This window comes from Lithobates pipiens, unplaced genomic scaffold (assembly GCF_037356315.1).
Source record: "Lithobates pipiens isolate NorthernLeopardFrog02 unplaced genomic scaffold, aLitPip1_a1.2 Scaffold_16, whole genome shotgun sequence".
Lineage (NCBI taxonomy): Eukaryota > Metazoa > Chordata > Amphibia > Anura > Ranidae > Lithobates > Lithobates pipiens.
This window is the reverse complement of record NW_027507748.1, coordinates 93,180,185-93,199,668: the sequence shown is the minus strand read 5'-3', so window position 1 is coordinate 93,199,668 and position 19,484 is coordinate 93,180,185. Positions and strand designations below refer to the sequence as shown.

Here is a 19,484-nt window from a genome sequence, read left to right as displayed (position 1 = left end):
AGAAGCACAGCGAGAGCGCCACTCCCACTGGGCGGGCTCAGAGAGAGAGTAACTTAAGTGCTTGACCAAACGACAGTTCCATACCTGCCAGAAGAGACAGTGCCTCCTGTGGCCAGGCTGAACATCTCACAGACCAGTCAGACTGATGCTGAGGCCCAATTTAGATAATTACACTCAAACCAAACTGCAGTTTAGGCAACTTTAATTTTAGAAAAACCACATAGCGCGTGCTCTTCAGGAGCCACCGCTACATTATATTACCCACTGTATAGAAAGGAGAGGTGGATATAATTGATTGTTACCAAGCTGTGCTCTCGCTTTTATCCTGGGACACATAAACACACAGTATGACCAGATCTGAAGCTGAGAGGTAAACTCCATACGTATACTGTACATTGGGGGTTGTTTATGAAAGGCAAATCTACTTTGCACTACAAGTGCACTTGTGCATGTGCACTTTCAAGTGCAGTCACTGTAGATCTGAGGGGGACATACAGGAAAAATAAAAAAATATATATTATATTAAAACATTTAAATATTAAAATATCAAATAAATATTATGTAACCTTATCAATATATGTATATTGCAGACTGAACTACTTATTTTCTTCAAGACTCCTCAGATCTAACTATGCATATGTAAATACTCTTACATTGACTGGAGAGTGTTCACATACACACTTAACCTATTTAACAAAATCAACTAGCTTCTTCATACACACAATCTTCAAGAGATTAAATCTTAAATAAATCCCTGCTAACCATTCTTGCTAGACATATTAAGTGTAACTCCTCCATCCTATTTGCAGTCACATTAGCTTCTAAGTCTCTCACCTTCATCAAACGGTCTTATGATCTTTGGTCTCATACATTTATATTTCACTATGAATCTATTTGCCCTTTTTATTATTTTACTACTTTTTTACTTATGATTTTTAGCATGGGCTCTTATAATTTCATTAAATGTTGTCAAATTTTTATTATAAATTTGTTATATTTTTTTTTTTTTCATTGTACCTTTAACATATTTTTAAAATGTATTTATATGTGGATAACATTTTTGTTTAACCACTTGCAGACCGGAAGATTTGCCTGCTTAATGACCAGGCTATTTTTTGCGTTACGGCACTGCGTCGCTTTAACTGACAAATGCACGGTCGTGCGATGCTGTACCCAAACAAAATTGATGTCCTTTTTTTTCACACTAATAGGGCTTTCTTTTGGGGGTATTTGATCACCTCTGCAATTTTTATTTTTTGGGCTCTAAATAAAAAAGTGCAACAATTTGAACAAAAAAAAAACAATATTTTTTTACTTTTTGCTGTAATAAATGTCCCCAAAAATGTTTTTAAAAATCAAATTTCTTTATCAGTTTTTTCCAATATATATTCTTCTACATATTTTTGGTAAAAAAAAATCGCAATAAGCATATATTGATTGGTTTGCACAAAATTTATAGTGTCTACAAACTATGGGATAGATGTATGGCATTTTTATTATTATTTTTTTTTACTAGTAATGATGGTGATCAGTGATTTTTAGCAGTAGTGCAACATTGTGATGGACAGATAAAACACTTTTGACACATTTTGGGACCAGTGACATTTATACAGCAATCAGTGGTATAAAAATTCACAGTAGACTGTATAAATGTCACTGGCAGGGAAGGGGTTAACACTAGAGGGGGATCTAACTGTGGGGGGATGGAACTGACAAGAGGAGGATACGTCTAATTTTCCTAGCTAGTAGGAACAGACGATCTGTCGCTCCTTTCCTCGCAGAATAGGGATTTGTTTGTTTACACACACGTCCCTGTTCTGGCTCTCGTACCGGCGATCGCACATGGACATAGGTCATCACATCTGCCGGCCACGCACATCGGTGCCCCCCCCCATGCAGGGGAATGTTCCAACCTGCCGCAGTATAATAACGGTGGCTGGTTGGCAAGTGGTTATTTAATATACTGACATATACTAAAGCTATATTTTATATGGGTTTTATGTTTTTGATATTTTTTTACATCACTTAGTATGTATAATCTGTATAATCAATCCTCTTTATAAACCATACTATTCAATATTCACTACATGTTTCTTATGGTTTTGTGCAGTTATCCAGTTATACAACTCTTTTTCCATCATGGAGTGTTCTTTTCTACAGATTGTTTCAGAGTACCATCTCTTAATATAGGTCTTAAATAGAATATTCTGCCATCCCAATATGCATGGTTATTTAGTAAATTATTTGGGTAGCAAAAGTATAGAATGCATCTTGTATGGCCTTATAAAGCAAATTCTGATTGTTTCCTATGTGCTACCCTTTTACTCTGTTTTGCATTAAAAATATTGTGTCCAGCTTTCTGATAAGCAAACCAAAATATTTTAGCAGGTAAATATGGAAAACATGAAAGCACACTTACAATATGAACAGTGGCCATGTAATGTTCAAAAAATAATTTTGCTTTAACTAGTGATAACTAGTTTCTGAAGAATTTAAATTTATACTTTCCAGCAATTTATGACACCTATTAGGAAATACATGCTATAAAACCATTTTAATACTGAGAAATTCTTAAAGTCTCATAACTACTGAGTTTTGTCTGAGATTTACATCTCTAATAATACATACTGCCACTTCAAATATAAAGCAGAAAAAAACCTTCAAATCAGGTTTCATGCCTATTTGGCCATCTGTTATAATAAAAATTCTCTCCAGTTTCTTCTGATATACATCCAGTCCTGTCTGGGCACATCATTTTCATTATGAGAACGTGTACCGTAGACAATAATGTCAGCAGTCAGAAGCTTTTCATTTTTATGAGATTTAAAAGGTTATGACATTGCCATGCTTATTGTACTAAGAATGGTATATACAATACTATAGAAGGGATGAAAGCCAAAGAGACTGGGTGAAAAATAATCAGTAGTAAGGACCTATACTGCCAGATACCTGTAACTAAATGTGAAGATAAATAAAACTGAAAACATGGAAGAGCCACGCTACTTCATATAGTCCATAAAATATTTTATTCTGTAATAAAAGCAATGCATTTCGGTTGAGGGAGACTGAACTGTATTGCAATTTGTTATAGAATAAAATCCCTGTGGACTGTAAAACTAGTGTGGTTCTACCATTATTTCAATATTTTTTTTTTAGCAAAATCCTTCCAGGGTCCAGCAGAACACCATGGTTGTTGGTGAGCTCCCCCAAGGACTGCATACTACATACTACTTCACAACAAACCACCACATGGTTCAGAGCTCCTATACCCCAATACATATGAAGGTAGGAAGATTTTATAGTAAACTCTTTACTTCCTATTTAAAAGCCCAAGTGAGTTAAGATAAACTGCCCTAGTGTCAATGCTTGTTTCTTAACCACTACCATCACACAATGAGATTATCTAACTGAGAAGAGAAGATGTAACTTCTGCATCTGTTTGTCCCCAGATACTATTTAGCATAACCCAGAGTCATAAAAAATATGCAGATGCCCTCTCAGTAATTTTCCCAGTAAGTAACTTGTAGATCAATCTGTCTTTGTGTTTCTAAATTGATTTAGCAGCCTATATTTTTTCTCTTAGGAGTAAAGCAGCTGCTAGACTTAGGGTCACAGGTAATACAACTACAATGACTAAGTTATTGTGTTCAACAAGATCACACATATCCAATTTGCCTCCTTTTTCTTTTAAGAAATTAGGATTTATAGCGCTATAAGAAAGCTTTAAACAATTTACTTGGACAAGAAAGATACTAACGAGATAACACAGTGACTGCAAACCATGGACATTTTTATGGATGTGAAGATGCAATGCAACACTTTTGTTTAACCACTTAAGGACCGCCTCACGCAGATATACGTCGGCAGAATGACACGGCTGGGCACAATCACGTACCTGTACGTGATTCTTTAAGTGCCCAGCCCTGGGTCTCTCAGGACTGACATGTCTGCCAATGAAATAAAAAAAAATGATATGTCGTTTTATATATATATATATATATATTTTATTTTCTTATTAACTATATCAGCAACATACGGTATTTAAAGCGGGAGTCCACCGGGACTCCGCGTTTTTTTTTTTTTTTTTTTAAAAGCCAGCAGCTACAAATACTGCAGCTGCTGACTTTTAAATAGTGACACTTACCTGTCCAGCGCGCCCGCGATGTCGGCACCCGAAGCCGATCGCTCGCTCGGCTGCCGGGTCCCGCCGCCATCTTGGGTATGGGAATCAGGAAATGGAGCCTTTCGGCTTCATTTCCCGGTTCCCTACTGCGCATGAGCGAGCCGCGCGGCGCAATCCGGACGGTCCCCGCTGCCTCTGGGAGCTGTGTGTTTCCCAGCAGGCAGCGGGGCACTTGCTGAAGGGGGCGGGCGCTTGCGTAACCTACGCTCGTTCCGCAGAGAGCTAGCCCGGAAGTGGGTGCAGTTACCTGGATTATCCAGGTAACTGCACCCCCCTCCCCCCTGAAAGGTGCCGATTGTGGCGCCGGAGGGGGGGGGATTCCGATGAGCGGAGGTCCATTTTAGGGTGGACCTCCGCTTTAATAACAAAAAAAATGGATATTTTCCCTTAAAACATTTAAACTGAAATATTCTATACATCTATTTATAGATTACGAAACAGCACAGCTACTATTAAAACATGCGGCTAGATTATGCATATGACCATTCACAGTAAATTGTAGATTGACCATTGTTTTGCATTATGGCTATGCCCAATTATATCATAATTGTAAGTCTGCTACAGAAGAGATGAGAAAAATTAACAAAGCAGAAAATAAGTATGACTTCATCTCAAAGGCATTTAAAACAGGCAATCACCTGCATAAATTGGGTCAAATATTGGATGATTTTAGCAGTGGTTTATTTGCATGAATATTTAGAGACAAGGTGAGCAGAAGGATTCGGGACAGATTAATCACTAATGGTTGATGATTTTCTTAATATGGCAGTTTACAGCTGCAGTATCATTTTTTTGGATTGAAATACAATTTATCAGATGTTGGGAAACATGAAGAACCATTCATTGCAGTTTCTAAAAGGTCAGCTCTAACCTAAGGGTTTAAAAAGGTCAGATGGATGTGCCCAAACTAATATTAACATTTTTGGTAGATGCTGAAGAGTGGATGTAAGCCATACCCAAATGATATTTAGTTATCATAATGCCTTATAATCAACAGCCATTTTAAATAACTTTTATTTATTCTTTGTTACATCACAGTGCTGTTAATTTCTCTCTGCCACTTCTTGTCAACACATACTGTAGGTCCTGATGATTGTTTTATGGCAATTATCAGGATGGGTTCCCTGATAGTGACAACATGTAATGCCTACATAATGTTTGTTGAAATGGCAACTTGAAGCATCTCTCGGAAGCCCATGTGAACAAGTGACAAACCCATAGCATGGGAGACAGAAAGAGAGCATTGTCACCCTGCAAAAGGAAGCAGCTGAACGAGGTCTTAAATGGCAGGATTACCAGGTATTATTTTAATAAAAACTATATTTAAAAAATATTGAGATTTCTTCTGAAATTACATTTAAAATTAATTCCAGAAAAAGGTCAAATACACGTACAGTGCATGTAAAGGAAGTTTTTTTCCATCCTCTCCCTTGAGTTTACCTTGGGGGTGAACGGCTAAAGAGCCCAATGTGCTACATTACCTATTCCCCAGTGGCAAGAAAATTACTTGTTCACATTTGAGACACTCCAGCAATATTACAAGCCTCCAGATGCACATAAGAATGTGTCAGGACCAGGTTGTTGGAATGTGATCAAATCTTTGGGCAAACGTGCCACTGTCCACATTACAAGGGGCCTACATTTTTGCAGATATTAAAGATAGTAGTCTCCATGGCTGGTGTTCTGGACTGCAATTCTTTGGTGGAGGTTATCACACACCCCTTTAACGAAAGTTACAAAAAAAAAAAACAAGTTGTTGGAATGAGAGGAAATCTTTGGACACACGTGCCTCTATCCACATTACAAGGGGCCTACATATTTGCAGTTCTTAAAGATAGTAACCTCCATGTCTGGTGTTCTGGACTGAAATTCTTTGTAGGAGGTTATCACACACCTCTTTAGTGAAAGTAACAAAAAAAAACACAAGCAAAAACAATACAAGAAGAATTAGCCCTATAACGTGACTAGAAAAGCAGAGGTGGGGGAAGTCACCAATGAAACTTGAGACTAATGAACGTACTTGCACTTTATACTCGCAGTTTTTTTATTTATATTTTTTTTATTTAGATGGCATATTCTGTAGTTTATATTTTTAGAATTGCATTGCTTAGTAGTTAATAAAATAAAAATGCAGCTTTACAAAATTTTCTACATCTCTTAAAGATCCTTTGTTCCCACATATTGCTGCTGGTCATCTTCCAGGTTGAATGACAGCCAGCACTACTCAATCCACTGCACATGAGATTGTCATAGACACACCCCTTTTAGAACAGCACAGATGCCACTACCTGCCCATCATTTTTTGCAGCATTGCCCACTGCCATAATTGGAACAGAAGAATAAAGGCACTTAACTGATCAGAATATATCTAGACTTAGGGGTAGCTCCAAGAACTTTTTTCAAACACTGCTCACTGACTGAGTTGTGAAGCATTACCATCAATACCATCAATAGTTTCTTCATATTAAAGACAGTAGAGACAAGTAGTAGGTAGAAAATGGAAAAAGAGGGTAGGGGTTCTGTGACTGACTGTCAGTATTAACTAAGCCATGTCTAAAAGTTGTTCTGTGCTGGGCTATTATTCATAGGAGTCATATATTCAGCAATCCTTTTTTGTCATTCACATATAGGGCCTAAGAAAGAAACCCTATGGGGAACTTGTGATTTCTTAAAGACTGATGAGCAAAAATAAACTATACCCTATCACTACAACACACATAGCTACAGAACACTGGTACATGCTGGTTTTGTAAAATTGAAGAATTCTTATAAAAAAAAAAACTGTAGCCACAAACAAACAAAAACTGACAAAAGGTGAAAATGGATTTCAAAGTGAATTTATAGGAATGTGACCTTTTTTATTGACAACACGACATGCTGCAATGTATCAAAACATATCACAGGTTTGCCAAAATAATCAATGGCAAATCCTGCAGAGAGCAACTATCTCTGTATCACATCATTTATTGACAGCCTTTGTCAGATGTCTCCTGTGCTCCGCAGGGAAATACACAACCAGTCTTTACTTCTAATTCTCACTGCTTTCACAGTAGTATGTATTCCCCCAAAAAATGTGATGGCAATGAAGTAGATAGGAGAATCACATTGATATATGCAGTTTACACAAAATAAGGAGTTTTATTGGAATTACTTAAAAATGCTGTGTCAATATTAGTTTACAAGTCTTCTGCTGATAATTCTTTTGAAATCTTTAATGTGTCTTTCAGTACAGTCATTTTTTTTTTGTCAAAACTACAATACTAGGACAATGAACCAAATTAAAAAGGTTATTTTAAAAAGCAATTTTAGACAAGAAGTAAAACCATTCACTGAGCTACTAATGTTATCCAGTAAACAGTTTTGAGTTCTGTGAAAGCCACTCTTGCAAGAGGGTAGAGAGCACCTCACAGGGGCAGTGAGACTGTAGTTCCTGAAGCCGGTATTCTATAAGCTCCACTTTTTTAGGGAGGCCCTACATGCAGGGATCACCATCACGTGTTCTAGGAGCATAAATTACATATCTTACTTGTTGACTACCTATTACATTTTGAAGGCCCTGGAACATCAGGACAATGGCACGTGGCACTGATGACAGATGGCACCGATACGTGGCACTGATGGCATGTGACACTGATGTGGCACTGATGACAGATGGCACTAATACTTGGCACTGATGACACATGACACTGATGACATATGACACTAATATGTGGCACTGATGACATGTGGCACTAATATGTGGCACTGATGACACATGACACTGATGACAGATGGCACTGATATGTGGCACTGATGACACTGATAAAAGATGGCACGTGACAGTGAAAGGTGGCACTGAAGACAGATGGCACTGATGACACATGACACTGATGAAAGATGGCACTAATATGTGGCACTGATGACACGTGACACTGATGTGGCACTGATGACAGATGGCACTAATATGTGGCACTGATGACAGATGGCACTAATACATGGCACTGATGACAGATGGCACTAATAGGTGGCACTGGGAACATATGGCACTGATAGGTGGCACTGAAGACACGTGACACTGATGTGGCACTGATGACAGATGGCACTTATACGTTGCACTGGGGACAGTTACCACTGATAGGTGGCACTAGGGACAGAGGGCACTGGGGACAGATGGCACTGACAGATACTGTGGGCACTGTGTTTTATTTGTATTTTTTTTCACTCCCGCTGCAGCAGGTCGCTCTCCTTCCTCACACACTGTCTCTGTGTGAGGAGGGAGAGATGGCAATGAGAGATGATCTCATATGTTTACATATGAGATCATCTCTCATTGGACACTCAGATCGAGTGCTAATTGGCCACTGTGATTGGCCATTTAGCACAATCTGGGATTAGCTGTGTCCAAGGGACACGGCCAACACAGAACTTCCCCGACGGCACGCATCTGGGAAGTAAACAGTAGGACATCCAGGGACAGCCTCCCGGCAATTGGGTGCCATGCTGTAGCCATCTTTCGGCTATAGCGCGGATGGCTAGTGGTTAAAAATATGCTGTATGTTGTATCACATTGTAATGATAAAATATTGCATTAATTCATACTACTGACTGTTCTAAATATATAGCTATAATAGGAAATAAGTAACACAATAACTTTACAATGTGGGCTTTTTTTTCTAGGTACATGTTATTATTTTTCTATGCTCATTTGGGACCTTTATTTTACATTTTGCAGTATTTGAGTAAGAATGATTGATTGCACACATATCCCCCATGTGTCCAAAAAGCAGTGGTGCACCGAAGATTTCCTAATAGATGCATAAAATATTAGCCTGTCTTTCCTAGGATTCTTCTATTCTAATATGATTTAATGAAAACAGTATGATCATTTTAGAAAAACTTTACAAAGCTTTTTTAAGTCTAGAACATAATAATCCCAAATCATCAAAGGTACTGTTGTGATCTGCAATAAATAAAATATGGGCATGCTACGTACAAAATAACCGCTGGGAAGCTATGATGGCGGAATTCTTGGGAGTTTACTATAATGATTAAGTCACACAGTGTTTCTCTTATTAGTGTCATGAGTTTCTCTAAGTTTCCCTTAAAGTTAGTTCTTGATAAATTGTGAAAGGCAGACAATGCAGAAATAACTCTACATGAGTTTTTTTTCTGAAGACCTGTCATAAAACTTTGCTAACTTGTGTTCAGATTGTATCCCTATAATTACAAGAGAAAAAATAATTGTGGATCTTTAGGAGGGACATAATTCTGTTTAAACAAATGTATCTGCATTTTTTAGAGCTACCTGTTTAAAGTGAGTCTGTGGGACAATTGAAATACACATTACTTAGTAATGTGCATTACTGAAATGCACAGTAACATGCTGCATATGTGTATTGCTGTGTATTCCCATGCCTTTTTAATTTCACCCCAGCACAGATTTACAGCATAAGGCACTTGTACTATAGTGATCTACAGTGCACAGATGTGAATCCATGTGCTTTGCGTTTGATGCATTACCAAAGATAGTGCATTTGCAATGTTTTGTTTGTTGAGGTATGTTCAGGGCTCATTTTAAAATGAATGGGCTGTTTTGAACCAAGTTGCATCAACACCCAAAGACGTGTTTGTTATGTGCACATATTATGGTGTGACCAAGCTCTGACTTTGAAGAATAAATGAGCCACACACTGATAACGTCACAAAAATTTAAAGCAATTTAACCCAACAACTCAGATAGCTCAGCATCCCACTTCATCCATCCACTCCAGCGTGCTTCATCCAAAGAAAGGCCTAATCATGATTACGCCTTTTCTTCCCGGCAAAATGCATTAAAGTTGGTGGATGACAGGAAGGTTGCCATGCTGTATATCTGAGTCATTGGATTAAATTGATTTTAAATGTTTGTGAGTTCATCAATGTGCAGAGAAAGGACACATGCTTGGAAGGGCACCTGACAGCAGCTGAAGAATCAAGCAGCAGGGCCAGGAAGCACTTAGAGGCAGCTTGGCCTATCATTGGTTTGTTAAGCTCCGGCACTTTTTAGTCAGACAACTTCCCCTGTGCGCCTTTCTTAACTTTCTTAACTTTCCTTATCTTAGCAAAACCCCACCACCTGTTATTCCCTATTATGTTGTCTTGCCTAATTAGACCATCAAGTTCTGAGAATGGTGGAGGGAGTTCTAACCTCCTCCCATGAAGCAGTGTTCAGGATTAGCAGGTAATAACTAGCCCCGAGCATTGTCATGTGAGGAGGTTTATAGTGTCATCAACTTTGAGTAACCCCAACATCATCTAAAACAGAGCTTATAAAGGATTATCACTGGTGAGGGAAGCCAGGGGTTCCCCAGTGACGTATGGGTGACCCCCCTCTGATGTAACGGAAACCTGCGTTACATCAGAGGGGGCGGGGTCACCCATACGTCACTGGGGAACCCCTGGCTTCCCTCACCAGCGTCAGAGGGGGCAGGGTCAGGTGACGGGTGGCCCCGCCCTCCTAATATAAAAAACGTCAGCGCTGGGATCCCCGCAGTGTCTCCGCAGTGGAGACAGAAGATGGATGTATGGACAGCGTTGGACTGAGAGATCCCCCGTCGCTGGATATGATCATCCATCGCTGGACCCCAGAGATCCGTCGCTGGATAGCAAGAGTGGATTAGCACCGCTGGAATCTTTTTTTTTTTTTAATAAAGGAATTTTTCAAAAGTGTGTTTGTCTTATTTAACCACTTTTACACTTCTTTGTGAAATGGTAGGGGTACTTTTGTACCCCCTTACCATTTCAAACGGGGGGCTGGATCTGGGGGTCCCCTTGTTAAAGGGGGCTTCCAGATTCTGATAAGCCCCCCACCCGCAGACCCCCACAACCACCGCTCAGGGTTGTGGGGATGAGGCCCTTGTCCTCATCAACATGGGGACATGGTGCTTTGAGGGGTCACAGACCCCCAAAGCATCCTCCCAATGTTGAGGGCATGTGGCCTGGTACGGTTCAGGAGGGAGGGGGCCGCTCTCTCTTCCCCCCTCTTTTCCTGCGGCCTGCCAGGTTGCGTGCTCGGATAAAGGGTCTGGTATGGATTTTTATTAAATTTGACATGGGGTTCCCCTTAATATCCATAGCAGACCTGAAGGGCCTGGTAATTGAATCTAGGGGAACCTCCACGCTTTTTTTTTTTTTTTTATCAATGAATGAATGAATTCTCGGCTAATACAGAGAACACTCATTGAGTGTTCTCTGTATTACGGGGAGCCGACAATATAGCTGCAAGTGATTTTAAAATACTTTTTTCCTGCACAAATGACACTTTGTGCAGGGACAGTTCTAAGCACGGGAAACATGCGCCCCTTCACAGGCATACTATAGACACCCCCCAGGTACCACATTTAAAGGAATATTACACTTTTATTGTTTCACTTTAATCATTATTAAAATCACTGCTCCTGAAAAAAACTGCAGTTTTTAAAACTTTTTTTGCATTGATCCATGTCCCCTGGGGCAGGACTCAGGTCCCCAAACACTTTTTAGGACAGTAACTTGCATATTAGCCTTTAAAATTAGCACTTTAGATTGTGAACGTTCGAGTCCCATAGACTTTAATAGGGTTCTAAAGTTCACACGAAGTTTAGATCTGTTCGCAGGTTCTGGTGCGAACCGAACAGGGGGGTGTTCGGCTCATCCTTACTCAGTACAAGTTTGTCACAAAAAGAGAAATTGTGATTTTAAGGTAGAATCTGGGCAAGTACCAATGCCAGAACATGGGCATTTTTTTTTTTAACTGTCAGAATACATTTTTAATTTTCAGGCATGCTATTGAAGGAAAAAGAAGAAATGGCTGCATATCCAAAGGTTCCAAAAACGTGCCTTTATTGAAAATTACCAGGATACAAGAGGACACCGAATATTTAGACACGCAGATGCGTTTCACACTTAATCATGTGCTTAATCATTATCAATGCCACTGAAGGTACAGGGAACCTTGTGTATTCCTCGGCTACCTCAAACTGTGATCTAGTCTATTCTGTTACTTATTTTGTATTCCATGTGCACAGTCAAAATCTAATTATTTTAAATCTGTGTTAAAACATATATCAATTGGGACCAACCTTTTACATTTTCTTTTAATCAGATGTTAAGCCTTGGAGGCTGAACATAATTATGAAAAAGTTGCATTAATATTTCAAAATAAGTGGAATGTCAACATTTTGTGAATTGCCTCTAAATACATCCTGAAGGAAGAGCAATTACACACAGTTTGTAAAGCCGTGTAAGACGATGACAGGCAGGGTTTAATTTCCCAATTCTTACTATTATTTTGTAGAACTGTCCAAATAATTATGTAGTCTTAGTAAAACTTGACATTTGGAATTGAAAGGGATGAGATAACAACTCTTCAGTTCATTGGTATATTTTATTTGAAACTTTTACCTGTTATTAATTCTGAAATAGGGCAACTGTTCGTAAAAGACATCAGCATAGTTGAAACTGCTATTGTATTGTAGAAAAGAAGAGTGTTTCTGGGTTTCTCTTCTGTGCAAAAGGATTGCACGGAGCAGTTAAGTATAGATATGTTTGTTATTTTTATATATATAAAAAAAAAGGTTTACACTTTAATCTTTATAACAGAGGCGCACAAATCTAAGCTTCTTTCCTTTTTACTTTCTATGAAGGAAGAATCTTGGTGACCTGCTAGTCTTCCAATGAAAGCACACAAGTGTGAGTAAGCTGCTAGAAATCAATTGGAGAATAAATCACTTCAAAATACATGCACCTAGAGAGGTCAGAGATGGTCCATTGTAAGTCTCTTTTACTGCCTGTTAAGAATGTGTAAATACTTTAATGTCTATAATCTGGGCACAGATGCATTTTAAAGAGTAACTCCACTTTTGTAAAGAAAATCGCTCCCCTCTGTTTGATCAATGTACATTGCAAGGAGTTTAACACACGTTGTTGAATATTCCTACCCTTTGTTGCTCTGAAGGAAAAACTCTAGTGCATAAATCTCTTTAGATATGATTAATGTTTTAGAGATATCTCATCAAAAATAAAATGGTTGCTGCAGAGGATGCCTAAATCTGATTTGTATCTTAGTGCAGACTTTTTGGGAAAATCAGTGAGCCAATCAAACAAGCAGGACATGACATTTCTGAAGGATGCTCCGCATACCAACTGTGGAAAGTCATCAGGTTGCCATGTTGCATTGAATTGTAGATAAACTTACAGCACTGGAGATTGAAAAGGAAGCCATTTTTAATAACACACCATTGAAAAATGGCCTGTGTAACACTTGTATATGCTATATTATTTTATTTACATTTAATTTTTTTTGCTGTTTTTTCCTCCACAAAGGTGCAGTTACCTTTAAGCAAATTTTTGAATGTTTGAATCTATTGCTACAGCAACTTTCCTGAAGTTCCTTCAGTTACAACACAAAGCCACTGCCTGGCAATTAGCAACAGCATTATAAACATGCTAACAAAGATTTAGGATTTACATACAGGATGACATCAACCAAAATGTTGTTTAAGTCTGACACGTGGACAAGGCAGCTGTGACTAGGTGTTGTAAAGGTTTTTTTTGTCTGACTTCCATTATCCAATCAAGTTCAAGAAAAAATGTTGTTTTATTTTTTTTTGTCACTGATTGGGCATCCTTTGCAAAGTGATATTGTGTCACATTTATCAAGCTCTGGGGAACATTTCCTAGCAAAGTGAACATCCTATTTGTCTTCAGTAAACCAACCCTTATGAGATTTTTGTGATTGGTCATACCTATAGCTATAAGTAAGCAATGCAACAGAAGCACTGAAGCATTTATAACTACAGGCATACCCCACTTTTAAGTACACAATGGGGTTTATTTACTAAAGCTGGAAAGTGCAAAATCAGGCTCACTTCTGCATAGAAACCAATGAGCTTCAAGGTTTTATTACCAAAGCTTAATTGAACAAGCTGGGGTTAGAAGCTCATTGGTTTCTACGCAGAAGTGAGTCTGATTTTGCACTTTCCATCTTTAGTAAATAAACCCCATTGTGTACTTAAAAGTGGGGTATGACTGTACTACTCAATACCATATAGTGCAAAGAAATATGAGAGACTCTGGGGCATATTTGTAAAGCAGTAAAATGTGACATTTAACAAATATCCACTGTATGTTAATATTATTGGTGCATGTGTTTTAAAACACAGGGAATGCTTAACCACTGATGAGTGTTGGGTGAATGTCACACTCCCTGCTGTAAAAATACAAGTATTTGTCTTAGTAAATCAAGTGAAGTTTTGTTCAGTTCAAATAAATACCAAGTACAGAGTATTTACGACATAACCAGATTTTGCACACAACTTTACCATATTTACTAAACAAAATTAACATTCTCTACTCCTTTAGTAAATTAACTGCACAGTGTTCTTATTAAAGAAGGGGGTTGGACCGAGCACACAATACGAATACATCACTTACAGTGGCTTTCCTTTAGATTCACATGTCAAAACCAGTCGCTGTCCTTCTTGTGGAACTAGAATGGAGGGCATGATCTTGACGCTAGGTGTATCTGGAAATGAGAAAAAAATACACAGCTTTAGGATTTAGAGTCTGACTTTACATGATTTGAGAAAAAAAAATGAAATATTCAAGAGGTCATTTTCGTTAAGTGCCTAAGTGGATGTGTGTATGGAATCTGATATTTAGAATGTCTGGAGCTTGCAGGTTCTCTGATAAAGGTTCTTTCCAGAAGGTGGAGTATTATGTACAGAAAATATTAAAGGAGAAATCCATTTAAAACTTTTAATTGATTTTTGGATGAGACACAGTGGTTGATATAGAAAAATAAGTAGTCTCTGGCACATCTGTAACAAGGTACCCTTGCAGTTCAAAATAGAATCCCTGAATAAAGGTGACTACTCCACTAAAATATCATGATTGCTGTGCTTTTCCATGTATCAACTATAAATCAATACAGGATATTCTAAGTTAAGGTGTGTGAGTGCCTTGCTGACTGCCCTTATTACAAGGTTGGTAAATGTGTCCTTGATAATAGTTTTTCTAGACTTTGCTATCAATATCAAGTGACTGTATTTCTTCTGGCCTTTTAAAACACTTTGAGTTTGCCCAAGATCACACAATTATTTTTCTAGGGATCAATTGTTTCCAAGATTTAACAAGAAGCCTGCACGATCCTTTGCTAATAAAACAACCTTCAATGAGTTCCAGAACTGGGTCATTGTCAAACAACAGCCATGCAGATTAGTGATCAAACATTGTCAAAATTACAAAAAAAGGTTCAGATATTTGTGATTATGGTGTATGTAAAGCCAAAAATGTTTTAGTTTTGGATATACTAGGGAAGGGTTTTTTGTTGCCGTCAGTGTCTCATTGGAGAGATTCTCCTTCTCTTCCTTCCCCCAGACACATCTGTAATTGGGAGAAATACCTACATGAGAAAGGAAATCCCCTCTTAAACAGTTATCAAGCATTCCAATGAAAAGCTTGCCTTCAACTCCTTTTTCAGTGACAAATCCAATTTTTCGTTTTCCCGTAATTTTCAGTTCCAGTGACAATGGTTACTTGGACAAAAGAGAGGGTTGATCTGCCCAGTGAGAACACAGGGAGTAACCATTAGGGTTGCTGATCTTTCCCTACTCTATCCTCTATTTTGGTAGACTTATGGAGGATTATAACCAGTGTCAGTTGTGAGATTTACCTGCACTTCCTGTGCCATAGTCAAAACAGGAAGTGAGCGGGAATCCCTTCAAATTAAGGGAATCCCTTGTGCACCCCCTGGGTCATAATAACTAGTGTCCCCATTGTAAGATTATTCCTCTATCACTTTTCTTGGGGCTAACAAAACTTTTGGATTTTCCTTTACTTTCACTTTCAATGATATTGCTAAACAGGACATATAGAGAGGATGCACATCCTAACCAGGGGCAGAGGTAGCAATAACGACAGGTGTTCTTATACTTCTCCCCTCTTTTCAAAACTAAAACAAAATTGTACCTTTAGTTATACCTTAATCTCTGCCAACTACAGATATTATTATTTTTATTATTATTATTCAGGATTTATATAGCGCCAACAGTCTATGCAGCACTTTACAATATAAATGAGACGTTACAATACAATTCAATACAACAGGGTTAGGAGGGCCCTCATTATTAGAGCTTACAATCTAATAGGAAGGTTCAAGTGGTGCAAAAGGTAACAGTGATGAGCTTATCCAAGAATTAAAAGTTCAGTAGTTAAGTGTAGATGGGATAGGATTGCCCAAAGAGATGAGTTTTCAAGGATTGGCTAAAGGTGGAAAGAGTAAGAGCTAGCTGGACAACAGGGAGGCATTTCCAGAGGGTGGGAGAGGCTCTGGAGACATTCTGGAGGCAAGCATGGGAAGAGGAGACCTCTTGGGAGGAGTGGAGGTGATATATTGAGACAAGATTGGGGCAGAGTTGTCGATGACTTTATATGTTGTTGTTAGTTTCTGAATTTTATTTGTTGGGTGATCGTAAGCCTGTAGAATGATTGGCAGAGAGGGGTGGCAGACACTGAGTGGTTGGTAAGCTACCATGACCTGGATTCATAAAAAAAACCTTGACTATCAGTCAATAATATAAATAATTTATACATCCAGCTGGCAGGAGAGCAAATTCTGAGGCATTCTGCAATACATTTGAATGGATTTCCTCCTGTAGTTACAACCTTCTTCAGAATCTAATTCATAAATGACACATAACAAACAACAGTTAACAACAAAACACTGTGCTGGGCTATGCCTTTTATAGTCAGGACTATTTTTGCATTTCAGCAATAGGAGAATTTCTACTGGAATGCTTTTTTTCATTTTAATCTACGCATTTAAATTATTAACTAGAGAGATAGGGAATGTGGAAGTCTGTCTTTCACGGTTTTATTGCTAGTCAGAATTTTGAGACAGAATAGTACATCCGTGCTTAGAAAACACTGCTTTGTCTTCTGACTCCCATCCACTGAGAGCGATCAAAATCTAGTAACCAATGTTACTGGTTCTTAGTATTTCATTGTGAAAGCAGCTGTCATTGACAACTTATCCATGGCAACAGAAGTGCACTGAAACACAGTGCCAAAAGCTGAACATGTCATTAAAGTCTAAGTTTCCCTTTTCAGCCAAAGAAATAAAACACAAAAACTTTGATGCATCACATGACAATGTTCAGGGCCTACTTTTACTTGTATTTGATTCATATTTCATGTAGCTAGAAAGAAAAATAGTTGCACCGATTATTCACTCCTGATGTTTATAGGAATAGTACTGTGGCAGACTACTTATTTCCAGTAATTACATTCCGATTTTGATTTGAACTAGCCATATTTCTAAAAGTAAGTGGCGCCAGAAGCACAGCAAACTTGAGCATTAAATAAACCCTAAAAAGGTGAAAGAAAGAGTTAAAATTGAATGGAATAGAGATATTAACCACTTGACCTCCATAAAATTTAAATTTCATAACCAGGCCATTTTTTGCAATACAACACTGCGTTACAGTTATACAGTGGAGACAGTTGTGCAACACAGTACCAAAATAAAATTTATGTCCTTTTTTTCGAACAAATAGAGCTTTCTTTTGGTGGTACTATTTTTTGCTCTATAAACAAAAAAAGACTGACAATTTTAAACTAAAAAAAGTTAAATATAGAATTCCTTCATGAATGTAGGCCAATATGTATTCTGCTACATATTTTATAAAAAATTACCAATACGCGTATATTGATTGGTTTATGTAAATGTTACAGTGCCTACAAACTATGGATATATTTATAGCATTTTTATTTACCGTATATACTCGAGTATAAGCCGAGATTTTCAGCCTCTTTTTTGAGGCTGAAAGTGCCCCCCTCGGCTTATACTCGAGTCATCGCTGTCTGCCCGCTCGATCAGCGTGTCGAGCAGACAGACAGCGGCCATTCTATTCAAAAGCCGCGCCTCCGGCTCCGCCTTCGCCTGTGATAGGCGGAACACTGAATTTCCCAGCAGCCTGTGTTCCGCCTATCACGGACATCGTATCATCCTCGTACTACGGACGAGGATGATACGACGTCTGTGATAGGCGGAACACAGGCTGCTGGGAAATTCAGTGTTCCGCCTATCACAGGCGAAGGCGGCGGCACAGCTTTTGAACTTTACAATGGCCGCCGACGAAGAGGGCACGGGACGGAGGCAAGGGAAGGCACGGCACGGGACGGGACGGGACGGCGGCGGCAAGGCACGGCACGACACGGGACGGATGCAAGGAGGCAAGTCACGGCACGGGACGGAGGCAAGGAGGCAAGGCACGGGACGGAGGCTCGGGACAAAGGTAGGCTGGACACACACACACACACACACACACACACACACACACACACACACACACACACGGATGGAGACACACACAGGGATGGATGGATGGATGGAGACACACACAGGGATGGATGGATGGATGGATGGAGACACACACACACACAGGGATGGATGGATGGATGGATGGAGACACACACACACAGGGATGGATGGATGGATGGATGGAGACACACACACACAGGGATGGATGGATGGATGGACACACACACACACAGGGATGGATGGACGGACACACAGGGATGGACGGACACACAGGGATGGACGGACACACAGGGATGGACGGACACACAGGGATGGACGGACACACACACAGGGATGGACAGGCATGTCTCACCCTCGGCTTATACACGAGTCAATAAGTTTGCCAGTTTTTTTGGGGGTAAATTGGGGGCCTCGGCTTATATTCGGGTCGGCCTATACTCGAGTATATACGGTATCTATACTAGGAATGTTAGCGATCAGTAACTTCTAGTGGGACTGCGATATTGCGGTGGACAATCGGACACTAACTGACACTTTGCAGGAACCAGTGATATTAATACAGTGATCGGTGCTAAAAATATGCACTGCCACTTTATTAATGACACTGGCTGGGAAGGGGTTAAACATCTAGGGTGATCAAAGGGTTAACTGTGTGACTAGCCACTGTTTTTGTGTACTGTATGTGCTGTTTTCACTAAGGGAAGAGATGAATTATAGTCCCTGCTTCGCAGGAACACAAAATCCATCCCTTTCCCCCTGTCAGAACTGATATGTGTCTTGTTTACATATGCAGATCTTATTTCTGTCTGTACTGGCAACCATCAGTGGGTGCCGGAGAACATCAAGTGCCTGGCACCTGCAGATGGGCTTTTGCTGCATGCACCCCCCTGTATATATATATATACATGATTCTTGCCAGGAGAGTCCTGTAGCAGAAAAACTGCTATGGGGCGGAGGGCCAGTCATTAATCAGGCATTATT

At 39.2% G+C, this 19,484-nt stretch overlaps 1 protein-coding gene across 2 annotated transcripts in view; it reads right to left on the bottom strand.

The window, feature by feature from the left end:
* The window catches only part of CADM2 (cell adhesion molecule 2), a 381,397-nt gene that overhangs the window by 206,236 nt on the left and 155,677 nt on the right, over positions 1–19,484 (bottom strand). For both annotated transcript variants that reach the window (XM_077480109.1, XM_077480110.1), the window contains exon 5: positions 14,615–14,705. In XM_077480109.1, coding sequence (XP_077336235.1) covers positions 14,615–14,705 — 91 coding nt within the window. The remainder of the gene's footprint in view (positions 1–14,614; positions 14,706–19,484) is intronic.